Here is a 13,160-nt window from a genome sequence, read left to right on the forward strand (position 1 = left end):
TATTTAACCTAATATGCACATCTAATTCTAATTAACCAAAGATACTTATCTATTTTATACTTAACCTAATATCCACACGTGCATGGATTTCTCAGGGTAATTCCTCATCACAGACCCAAGGAGAAAATGCACAATGCACACCTGCAAATTTCATTTAGTTGGCAGATGAACGCAGGTCTATAAAGCTGTGATAAAAAACCATTAAAGGAAGACCACCCCAGAATGATATATCTCACTCTGTCACTTACCCCGTGTTGTTTGTGGCTATGGCTCTGAATGATTCTTAACTTTATATATTTAAAGGGAACACAGAGATAGCAAAATTCCTGATACAGTAGGCACCAATGACGACCAATGGTTGACAGTAGCAAATAATTTCAAAATGTTGAAAAAAAAAGTCAAACTTCTCAAGTGCACAAATTGAATTTTCCAATATAGTTTACTTAATGCAATTTTAGCTAAATTTTGACACAAGTAACGTGAGATGTTTGTCGTGACCATTTTGAAATTGTTTGCTGTTGCTCAGTGTTAGTCTTTTTTGACACTTGTTGTATCAGGAATGTTGTTATCTCTGCAGTCCATAAAAACATGACATTAATAATTTTTCACTGACGTCACTATGAAGAACACAAGGTAATGACACGGGGTGAAGCATGGTGGTGGCAGCATCACTGACTGGGAGACTAGTCAGGGTTGAAGGAGAGCTAAATGGAACAAAGTACAGAGAGATCCTCAATAAAAACCTCCTCCACAGTACCCTGGACCTCAGACATTCACCAGGACAATGAGCCTCAGCACAAAGGAAAGACAACACAGGAGAGACTTAGGAATGTTCTGGAATGGCCCAACCAGAGCCCTGACCTGAACCCAACCAAACAACTCTGGAGAGCCCAGACCAAGCTGTCTACTGACGTTCTCCATCCAACCCGACAGAGCTTGGGAGGATCTTCAGGGAAGAATGGCAGAAAATCCCCAAAATCCAGCTGTGTGAAGCTTGTTGTGTCACACTCAAGAAGACTATCCTGTAATCGCTGTCAAAGGGGCTTCAACAAAGTACTGAGTAATGGGTCTGAATACTTGTGTCAGTGGGATGTTTCTAGAACTGTGTTTTCACTTTGTCGCTTTGGGGTACATGATGAGGGGGAAAAAAGGAATTGAAATGATTTTAGCACATGGTTGTACTTTAGCAAAGTGTGTAAAAAGTGAAGAGGTCTGAATAATTTCCGAAGGTGCTATATAGCAGATGGGTGTCATGCATGTGCGTCGGTGGCTCTCCACACAGAGCTCAACTGAGGTATGTAAGAACCCACCGGGATTCTTATTGTCTTCTCCTTCTATCCCCGCCCAGTGAGGGACACTGAGCCCCGCCCCTTCCTGGTTCCCCAGCTACACTCCTAAAAGTAAAAGTGCCAGAGCAGTTCTTCAGAGCGAATGCTACAAGGGAACCATGTTTGGTTCCAAAAAGACCCATCTACATGAAGGTTCCATAAAAAACCTTTATTTATTTAGATCAAGAGTTCCCAAAGTGGTCGATATTGACCCCCTGGGGTCGATTTGAACTTTCTAGGGGTCGATAGTTTCAATTAAAAAAATTTGGGGGTTGACGACAGCAAAAATAGACCCTCTTACTACTACTATTTGTTTGTTACTTCAAAATATCTAGGATTCCAATAGGTGCCTAATTAACAAGTACAATTATTCAAAAAAACACTTTTTTGATAAAAACACATTACATACCAAACTTGCGAATGAAAAGGTAAAATGTGTCCTTAAAAGAGTCACAAGTAAGAATGCGTGAAAATACATGTAGCACAAACATGTCTGTGCATTGTCTTATCGAATGTATCAAAGCAAGTGCGGACATGAAAAACCGTTGCACGTTCACACTTGCTCGCGGTGGGACGAGATGACGGATATTCGATATTAGCAGAATCTATGAGTCTTGTACGGTCCTGCTTTCATAAAACACTATAAATTGGTTCGTTTGATGTGACATGTTCGTATTTGTGATTTGAACTTTGAATATAATTATTTATTGAGGAGCAGTACTACGAAAAAGAAAATCAGAGGACACAGTTTATTTATTCGAGTTTGAAGAAAAATCTTCTGTTTCAAGTAAGTACATACTTTATTTTTATTTTTTTATCACAGGGGCTGCCGAAATTGTTTGTTAATAAAAGTTTTTATTTCTTCAGATAATAATATGACTGAACCAAAAAAGAAATGCAGACAGTACAGCTTGGACTATTTGTACTTATTTTGAATTTACATTTATTTACATAAATGTCAAAAATGTAATGCTCGTATTTTTTTGCTTTAATTTTTTCATTAGTGCAGGTTTCGATATTAAATGTTGCATAAGATAATGTCATATTCCGTAGTCCTTTTATCTTTTTCAATCATTAATTACAAGTGATTAGAATGAAAAGTTTGATATCTAGTGAAATATTTAATATCGAGTACTGTACAAATGTATTAATTTGAGTAAGTAAAGTAACTGCCTAGGGGGTTGATGGTTTTAAAAGTTTTTGGTAAAGGGGTCTGCGGCCGAAAAAAGTTTGGGAACTCTTGATTTAGATCTATAACAGGCTCTGTACAGCAAATAACAATGAATAGATGGTAACAGATTTGTGAAATGCCAATTGGTCATGAATTAGAAAGGAATCTTACTGCATTCCTACTACCACAGACTAAGTCCACTTTAATCTGTTAATGCCCTGCTAGGCTGCCTACCAAACATTCAAAATGTCAGTCTTTTTTTCTACTTTTCAAAACTGGAAGAACCAACTTCACATGCAAAGAACCCTTCCCAGAATAAAATGCTGGTTGGTCAAGCAATAGGAACCACACAACCCAGCAAAGGACCATAAAATGCCATTAAAGGACCATCATGTTTAAGAGTGTATAAGAACCCCATCTGCCCAGAAGGAGGTGTCTTTTTGGCAAGAGCGACTACCCGGATGGAGTTCCTAAGCAAACAGACCCTGTACCTGCAGGTGAAGCCTTTTTTGTTTATTTGAAGGCACCTAAACGGCAAGATTAATTTATTTTTGGTTGAACGTTTTTGTTAATTTAAATGGGACAACCCAATTGGTGCCCCAACTATTATTTTCAAGACCTGTCATTCCTGTACCTGGCCACAGGGGATAAGGAAGTGTTGGGGTTGAAGCAGGCCAGCCGCCTCCTTTGCTACTCAGTGTGCGTGGCGGCTACAGCGTAAGGGTTTTGTGTATGTCGTATGAGGGTCGTTCAAAATGTGTCCACACTTTTTTTTTAACTCAATCTGTTAAGAATTTCAAACACATGTTACATCACTTTTGGACACAGTCACCTTCCTTTCCGATGCAATTTTCCAGGCGTCGTAACCAACTGTTTAATGCCCAATTACTACTTCTCTCGTCTTCACCGTTTCCAATGAAAATACAAAAGTGTGGAAACTTTCTGAATGTCCCCCGTATTTCTACTATTCCATTATTGATCTCTCTGTAGGATAGGAAATGCTTCTGACTTCTGGGTTTTAGGGATGGGATGAAACCCATGCTCACTAACGAAATATTATTAAACAGAAAAATGACATTAAAATATAAAGGTTACGCACAAACTGCATATGATTCTCTTAAAGTGCACAAGACATTGTACATCTAAAACTTACGGTGTATACAATCATTATTTCTATAACGACCAGAAATAACAAAAAATAAATCTCATCCTTATCATTGTGGCTCACTTATTTCTGTTACTTTGACCATTAAATATCTCTTTTGACATCATGCAAGAGTATCAACGCCTCAAGGGTTCTAATTAAAATGACTTCATGGGTAATGACATCCATTGCCATCGCATTAATTCATCTCCCAGGTTGATTCAGGATCCACACACAACGTCTTAATTTGATGAATAATATTAAAAAAAAGAATGAGGAAAAAGATTAATTATTTCTAGCTGAAAGGCAATCTATGAAAGGGCAAAAATAAGAATAAAACATAAAAAGGCATGCTTACCGTCTACACTTGTGTTAGTATCAGTCATGTTAGTGGTGACAAGGGATGGCGTAGGAGGAATTAATGCTGGCAAGAGGAATGGGAAAAAAAAAAAAAAAGACCCGTCAGTTCAATGGATGCACAATTCAACATGAAGGGTTACATCAAGGAGCCTCATAGCAATTATTAAAGTACATCGGAGGTCATTCAGCAGGAAAGAAATCATTAGGGACCACCTTAACGAGCTTCTCAACACGCCTGATTTGGAGGGCACTGACGTGCTGAAAGCTCTTGGCTCCACGTAATTGGACCAAGGAAGTGGCTAATGATGGTGGACTTCTCCGCATTAGAATGAAGTCTCCTTTTCTCCAGCAGCGACAGGTTAGCCACACAACATGCATCACATGTTTTCTCTTGTTTAAACAGCATTCATTAAACAAGGAGTTGTTGTTTACAACAGAAAGCAAAGAACCAGAAAACCTCATATTTCGGAAAATTTGAATAACCACATTCAATGAGGATGATAATGAATATCCCAGACTATGAAGAACCAAACCAGCTACGTATTCATTAATTATATGGCATATCATACTGATTTCATCCCTCCATTTTTTGAGCTTGTTCAGTTCAATTTAATAATAACTCTTTACAATTATATGGCCTTGCATAGTGAGTAGGGATCCACATTTAGACAACAGTAAGACCCTGTTGTTCTTTAGGCCCAAATGAGTGGTCTTTTTGGAAGGTAAAATGAAATCCATGGGGGCTTCTGGTCTCTGGAACTATGGGACAGCAGTGCTAACCACTATGCCACCGTCTCCTGACTGGCTTTCCGTGTTTTTCAGGTCTGATAGATAGAAATGAATCTCTCTTAAGAGATAATTAGTCGTGCATTAAACTCAATAACGTGAAAGTTGTCCACACACATGAGGTCTCATTCATGAAACAGCTGGAAATTTATGAGTATTCTAGTAAGACTTGCACCTAAGGTCCATGAAGAAAGGTGCATCTGCCCGTTGCGAAACACAAAACTTCAGGTCACCCTGCCGAGGTTGCTGTAATGTTTTTCAGAGCCATCCAAAGTAGCCTCCATTCTTGATTCATGGAAACCAAATTTTGGAAACCACCTGATTAGGTTGACCAGTCCCAATCGATCGTAAATGTTCAATGCGAGTACATTACTACTCAACGAGCAGGGGTACCGGTGTGGCCCTGGATGCAATAAATCGTAAGTGCGGTCACTAAATAAATTCCCTCCTCCATGAAAATATTTTGCAGGGAGAAACTTTGTATACCTATGCTGCGTCCTAAAAACATCTCACAACTTTTGGTAGATCACGAAAACACATCTATGAGAAAATATATGGGCTGTATGAGCTGTTGACATGAGTGATAACCTACAAAACTAGATCTCTAGTTGGTTAACTGTCAGGAGACAAAGAGTAGAGATAAGAGGAGGATGCTTCACATGGAGTGAGGTCATCAGCGGAGTCTATCCTTGGACTGCTACTTTGACTGATTTAGATTAATGACATTGATTCTGGTATAATTAGTAAACTTGTGAAATTTGCAGGTAACGTTAAAATTGCAGGGATAGCAGAGACTGAGGAGGCATCGAAAAGAATTCAAAAAGACCTGGACAAGCTTCAGAACTGAACAAACACTCACAAAAATGCAGTTTAATGTAGAAAAGTGAAAAGATCTACACCTGGACAAAAGGATCATCAATTATAAATACAAGATGGGAGACAATGTTATACAGTAAACAACCTCTGAAAAGGATTTAGGGGTTTACGTTGATGCAACATTTTCATCAACTAAGCAATGCACAGAAGTAATGTTAGGTTATCTTATATATAAACGTCTATGTGTGGAAGTGTGTGTGTTGTCTGTCCGGCCCGGAAGTGAGAGGCTACAGCATGAGGCTCAAAGAGCCGGCAAGGCAGCACCAAGTTAACGAGTCGGAAGAAGAAAGAAGTGCAAGGCTACAGCAAGAAGCTGAAAGAAAGCAACCGAGGAAAGACAAACGAGAGAGAAACTTGCTTAGCCGCTGGTAGACAACGGGGGGCGAGCACGTCTGCAAAACGAAACCGCCGACTCTGCATTTCAATAGTTTCTAGGAGCCCGGGTTTTTTTACAACAGATGCTTACACAGCTAGTATTATAAAAACTGTTGAATTTACGTCAAGGGATGCTGTGTTCAAACTATATAAAGCACTAGTCAGACCGCATCTGGACTATTATGTGCAGTTCTGGTTAACACACTACAAAAACCCAGGTGCATCATGGCACTTCAGGACATGGCCTACTGTGACAGACTCAGAGAATTAAACCTGTTTCGCATTGAGCAGAGCAGACTGTGTGGAAACCTAATCCAGGTATTCAAAATCCTCTAAGGCGTTGATAAAAAAAGATCTATCAACATCCTTTCAACTTAATGGTGAGTCACGGACTCAAAGACATCAATGGAAAGTAAGAGGAAGTGCACTGAAGACTGAAACCAGGAAGTTCTTCTTTATGCAAAGAGTCGTGGGACTCTGGGGCAAACTACCGACACATGGAGCTGAAGCAGACAACCTTTAAGAAGAATCTGGATGAGATAAGAGACAGTTCAGCTAGTAGCTAAACAAACGGGTGACAAACGGACAGAACGGTCTCCTCTCATTTGTCAGATTTCTTATGTTTCTTATGTAAAAGTGGGTCACGACATTAGAAAGGCTGCTGCAATGTCTTTCAGGGCCATCCAAAGTAGCCTCCATTCTTGATTCATGGAAACCAAATTTTGTAAACCACATGATTAGGATGACCAGTCCCAATCAATCGTAAATGCTCAATGTGAGTACATTATTACTCAACGAGCAGGGGTACCCGGTGTGCCCCTGGATGCAATAAAGTGTAAGTGCAGTCACTAAATAAATTCCCTCCTCCAGGGAAATGTTTTGGAGCCAACAGTGAGGAGAAAGTTTGCATACCTGTGCTGCGTCCAAAAAACATCTCACAACTTTTGCTAGATCACGAAAACACATCTATGAGAAAATATATGCCGACTCTGCACTTCAATTTTTTTTCTGATGATTTCAATAGTTTCTAGGAGCATGGACTTTTTACAAAAGAGGCTTACACAGCTAGTATTATAAAAACTGTTGAATTTACGTCAACGCATTGAGCAGAAGAGACTGAGTGGAAACCTAATCCAGGTATTCAAACTCCTTTAAGGCATTGATAAAGAAGATCTATCAACATTCTTTCAGATTAATGGTGAGTCACAGACTCAAAGACATCAATGGAAAGTAAGGGGAAGTGCACTGAAGACTGAAACCAGGAAGTTCTTCTTTACGCAAAGAGTCGTGGGACTCTGGGGCAAACTACCGACACATGGAGTTGAAGCAGAAACCTTGACAACCTTTAAGAAGAATCTGGATGAGATAAGGGACAGCTCAGCTATTAGCTAAACAAACAGGCGACAAACAGACAGAACGGTCTCCTCTCGTTTGTCAGATTTCTTATGTAAAAGTGGGTCATGACATTAGAAAGGTTGAGAAACACTGCTTTAAACCACCCTTAAACCTAAAGCTGCTGATGGGAAACTATTTTTACAGGTGTTATACTTTTAATATTTTTTAATATTTTAAAATTGTTCAAAGGTATCTGCACACTGTGAATAAAACAGAACATAATACAAGTCAGAATTATGAGTTATATAAACGACAAGGGATTTTTAGCTACATGTAATTTACACACATACCATGAGCACTCATGACGAGGCGAAGAATCAGTCCAAACTAAAGCACGGATGAAAACTAAACAGCACAAACACTTTAGACACTCGTTTCATGAATGAGACCATGCAGGCTTAGCTATATGCCTACAACTTATGAATGTTAGCTGTTTGGTACTTCATAACATAACAAAACACAACAAAACAGTTAAGAAATATAACAAGCATGCACTTACTAAAACCGTTTTGCGTGCTCTCGGTGATGGTGTTAGTTAGCAGGGTGGTGGAAGTAATGGGTGTCGTGACTGAGGTATTGTTGGCTGCAGACAGAAACAGAGAGAGGGAGCCATGGAGTGAGGGAGGATTAGTTTAAAAAACTCTATTACTGAAATTTACGATTTAGGTAATGAATAGATCTTTTTTTTTAATAATTCTAGGTAATCCTGTGAAGAAAAGTTGAGGCATGTTAGAACAGGACCTAAACAGAAAACATTCCAAAATGTGTAAAACATCTACATTCCTCCATATTAAAACATTTTTAAAGTGTATGCTTGAAAAGGAAAACCTGGGAAAAAAAACTTAATTTAATTGATCCAATGTGAACTAGCCACATTTTTCACTTGGTCACGATCTCTTACCGAAAGTGGTGTCTCCTTGGCAAACAGTCTGCATTTCCACACTGAAGTAACCAAGTCTCCCTTCGTACCCAAGAAGCATCCAACTGCAGGACTGCACCGCAGGTCTATACCAGCAGTTTCATGGAGGAAGTGATGTCACCACACGTCTAAACTGAACGGTAATCATGCTAACCCCTAACCTTAAGTTATCACTAATCTTAACAATTTACACTAACTGCTAACCACGCGAACTACAAACCTTCATAATCCTAACCTTAAATCACCACAAATCTTAACCGTTTACACTAAATGCTAACCACACCAACCCCTAACCTTAACAAACCTAACCTTAAATTACTCCTAATCTTAAATATTTAAACTACACACTTAAGCATACTAACCCCTAACCTTAAGAAACCTAACCTTAAATTACCCGTTCTTAACTTTTTATACTACATGCTTGACCATACTAACCCTAACCTTAAGTTACTCCTAAACTCAACAGTTTATATTACACGCTTAAGCATACTAACCCCTAACCTTAAGTTATCCCTAACCTTAACAATTTAAACTAACATCTAACCATGCAAACCACTAACCTTCGTAATCCTAACCTTAAATCAACACTAATCTTAACCGTTTACACTAAATGCTAACCACACCAACCCCTAACCTTAAGAAACCTAAAATTAAATCACCCCTATTCTTAACTGTTTATACTACATGCTTGACTATACTAACCCCTGATCTTAAGTTACTCCTAATCTTAACCGTTTATACTACACACTTAAGCATATTAACCCCTAATCTTAACTTCTGCTGGTGCAGACCTGCAGTGTCATATGATGATGCAGCTGTGCAGTTCAATATTATTGGCCTACCCGGCAAAACATGAACACATCACCTACCTGAATAGCCCTTTGTAACAACTGGATACTGAAATTCACAATGAACAGCACCTTCTGCTGCTTTCATATGGTAATCACAAAATTTGATGATGATTACGGGGTGAGGGGACCACTACCTTTGCAGTAAAATGCAATTGACACCTGGATGAGATGACAACCATACTAAGAAAATGAGGAATCACTAACTAGTCTTACAAGTGCATTTATGGGTATGTGGGGAGACTGCAATATACATGGAAACAACCACGCAGACATTTGGGAAAACTGTACACTAGGGCAAGACTTGAATCTGACGCCCCTGTCACTGTGCAACCAAGCCATCGTGCAAAATATTATCTGTCCTCTATCCCTCTGTTCAATTGTTTAAAGATTTGGTGTCTTAGAAAGTTGTTTACAAACATGGGGTTTCATTCATAAAATAGTAGTAAATCTGTAAGCATATTTCACAAACAATAGTACGACTCACGAATGCGGAGTTGAGCCCAGATTTAGCTATAACCACCTCCTTAGGTTTGATGAATCCCAGTTAATCATAAATCAGTGTGCTCAGGTTTTATTTAATAACTGTCAATTTTACTCAATTACTATAAATTTCAAACCCATAAACTCTATTATTATTAATGGAGTTGCAATAATTTGCTTCTACCAGCAGTTTACACACTCATTTCATGATTAAAAACCCGTCTAATTTAGTTCCATGCCTACATATTATGTACTGAGTTATTCAAGCTATAAAGAGATGGTGATTAAAGAAAGAAAGAAAGACTTTTCAGGGTCACGTTATTTTAGTTTTAGTGGGAAAAAACATATACTTTCTAGGATCAGTAAGGGAATAAAAGCTTGCAAGCAGATAGTAGATGCCGTTAATTTAGCATCAACCATCATGCAAACTGTTCAAGAAGTTAGGCTCAAGCTACTCAATTAAAATAAGACGCATAAAAAGATGCCTACCTGTGCACCAAACAAAAGCAAGGCCACATACTGTACTGGCCATGTTTCTACATAAGACATGAAAACTTTTTAAATTCGCCCCTTCACATTCGTCAGGTTTAGGGGGCAGAAGTCCTCTACCGAATGTAAAAATTTGCAAATGATACTTGGGCCCCTATTACTGTGGTAGGGTGTGTCACTTTAATTTATTAATAATTTTTTGTTTTTTTTTTAAACTTATGCCATTGGTTAATTGGTGCCAGTACGCCAGCCAGTTGGTTGACTGTACGGATGAAAAAGAGAGGAGCTGGTAAGAAAAGGAGAAAAATAAATCAGAGGAAAGGAAATTGAGAAATTAACAAGTGGGAGTGACCTCGGGAAAGATGGGTAAGAGCGCTAAGCGGAATTCTGGTAGGAGCAAGAGAGTGTGGGTGTGCGCCAGCTGGGGAGAGATGTCAGATCTGCTGAGTAACCAAGGGAGCTGTGAAGGTTTAAAGTGACTGGTGTAGATCCCACAGTTCTTATTTTTTTATTTGCCAAATATACTAAAGATAACTTTTAATATTAAAGATAGAATGCACATACATTAACAAATATTAAATAGCACATATATTTATATATCATTTTATACGCGGGGAAGTGCGTGTGTTTGTCTGTCCGGCATGGAAGTGTAAGGCTACAGCATGAAGCTCAAAGAGCTGGCAAGGTGGCCCCAAGTTAACGAGTTGGAAGAAGAAAGAAGTATGAAGCTACAGCATGAAGCTGAAAGAAAATGACTCCATCGCCAAAGTGAAGCTGGTCAGAAAAGAAACTCGCTAAGCCACTAATACATATGCGAAGCGAGCACAACGGCAAAAGGAGACCTTCTAGGAGAGAGAAACTCGCTTGGCCGCTGATAGACAATGGAGGCGAGCACGTCAGCAAAACGAAACCACAGAGAAAAAAGAACCTTATGCACAACCGATGTGATAGATTGATTGAAGTGCCAGAATTCTAGGAGCCCAGGCGTTTTGCAGCACGGGCTTACACGGCTAGTATTTATATTTCATTTTATGGGACACAAATCATTTTCTGTATTGTTTACATATTTTTGGCTTACATGTCGATTGCGAGTTTTGGCAAGCTCCAAAAAAATTCCCATTTAAATTCATTGTTCACGACTAACTCCTGAATTAACAAAATTGTGAATGTCGTATTCCACATATCTGAAGGGGTGACTGTATTAGGCACCGACTTATCTTTATTGATTAACCTTCTCTTAAACTTACAACTGCTGTTTGCTAACTATTTTTGCTGAGTGTCTTATATCCTTACTATTAACTAATATTTTCAAGTTACATTTCAAAGGCCTCTGTGTACCATTGCGAAAGTGAAAAAGCGAAATATACATTCAAACTGCGATTTTTAAAAAATTGTTTTTACAAATGACAAGCAATATTTATTGACATTTAGAATTTACACACACACCGTGAGCAGTCATGAGCAGATGTAACATCAATTTGTAACTACAAAACTAATCAGAGCTACAAAAAAATGGATGGATACTGAAGTGGAAATGAATTTGCTTCTACCAACAGTTTACACACTCATTTCATGATTAAAAACCCATCTTAAGTTTAGTTCCATGCCTACACTTTATGTAACGGGTTATGCAAGCTACGTAATGTAATATGTCACGAAGTGCCGATGAACACTGAAAAGCACATAAGTTTATTTCTGCAAACAGTTTATACACAAATTTGTTCCCTTCACGTTTCAGGAATGAAACCTACCTGGTTTAGTTCCTTGCTTACAAGTTAAGAATATCAGCTGTTTGGCATTTCATGACAAAAACAGAACAACAGTTAACAAAAATAACAGGCATGCACTTACAAAGAACTGTTTGCAAACTCTTGGTGGGGCTGTTAGTTGGCAGGATGGTGGAAATAACGGGAGTTGTGATAGAAGTTTTGGTGGCTGCAGACAGAAACAGAGATAGGGAGCCATGGGATGAGGAATGGATTAGTTAAAAACTCTATTACTGAAACTTAGGTTTTCATGAGTAAGTAAGTAATTATCTTTTTCATTTTTATATAATCCTGAAAAGGAAGTTGAGGTAATAATAAACTGCAATGTTAGAGGAGAACCTAATAAAAAAAACACTTCCAAAAGTTAAAAACATGTAAACATTTTCATTATTTTGCAAAACACACAAAAAAAAATACAATTTTACAAGGTGAATTGACTAAGTTTTGCACTTGGCTGCGGTCTATGACCGAAAGTGGTGTCTCCTTGGTACGCAGTCTGTTTTTCAATGCTGAAATGACTGAGTCTCCCTTCATACCCTGCAAAACCGGAAGACACGCAGAGCTAAAACACATCAGAGCTACAAAAGAACTGATGAAAACAGAAAAGTACATACGTTTGTTTCTATGAATAGCTGAGGCACAAATGTGTTCCCTTCAAATTTCAGTATTGAAACCTATCTAGTTCAGTTCCATCCCTCTAACTTACGAATGTTAACGGTTTGGCATTTCACGACAAAAACAAAACAACAGTTAATAAAAATAACAGGCATGCACTTACAAACAACGGTTTGCGAACTCTCTGTGAGGCTGTTAGTCGGCAGGACGGTGGAAATAATAGGAGTTGTGATAGAAGTTTTGGTGGCTGCAGACAGAAACAGAGATAGGGAGCCGTGGGATGAGGAACGGATTAGTTGTAAAATTCTACTACTGAAACTTAGGATTTCTTGAGTAGGTAATGAGTTGTCTTTCTCATTTTAATATGATCCTATAAAGGAAGTTGAGGTAACAATAAACTGCAATGTTAGAGGAGAACCTAATAAAAAAAAACACTTCCAAAAGTTAAAAACCTGTAAATATCTGCATTATTTCCATCCATCGAGTATCCAACTCACTATATCCTAACTACAGGATCACAGGGGTCTGCTGGAGCTAATCCCAGCCAACACAGGGCGCAAGGCAGGAAACAAACCCCGGGTAGGGTGCCAGCCCACTGCAGGGCA

General features: G+C 38.6%; 1 protein-coding gene across 21 annotated transcripts in view; it reads right to left on the minus strand.

The window, feature by feature from the left end:
• adgrg6 (adhesion G protein-coupled receptor G6) overlaps window positions 1–13,160 on the minus strand; it is a 175,305-nt gene that overhangs the window by 80,709 nt on the left and 81,436 nt on the right. For 12 of the 21 annotated variants that reach the window (XM_039737806.1, XM_039737790.1, XM_039737792.1 and 9 more), the window contains 4 exons: window positions 12,719–12,802; window positions 12,026–12,109; window positions 7,935–8,018; window positions 4,002–4,067 (listed from right to left, as the gene is read on the minus strand). The exons of 1 other annotated variant lie outside the window; for it this stretch is intronic. In XM_039737806.1, the coding sequence (XP_039593740.1) occupies window positions 4,002–4,067; window positions 7,935–8,018; window positions 12,026–12,109; window positions 12,719–12,802 (318 nt within the window). The remainder of the gene's footprint in view (window positions 1–4,001; window positions 4,068–7,934; window positions 8,019–12,025; window positions 12,110–12,718; window positions 12,803–13,160) is intronic. 8 more of the 21 variants (XM_039737808.1, XM_039737807.1, XM_039737805.1 and 5 more) reach the window with 4 other exon arrangements.

This window comes from Polypterus senegalus, chromosome 16 (assembly GCF_016835505.1).
Source record: "Polypterus senegalus isolate Bchr_013 chromosome 16, ASM1683550v1, whole genome shotgun sequence".
NCBI lineage: Eukaryota > Metazoa > Chordata > Cladistia > Polypteriformes > Polypteridae > Polypterus > Polypterus senegalus.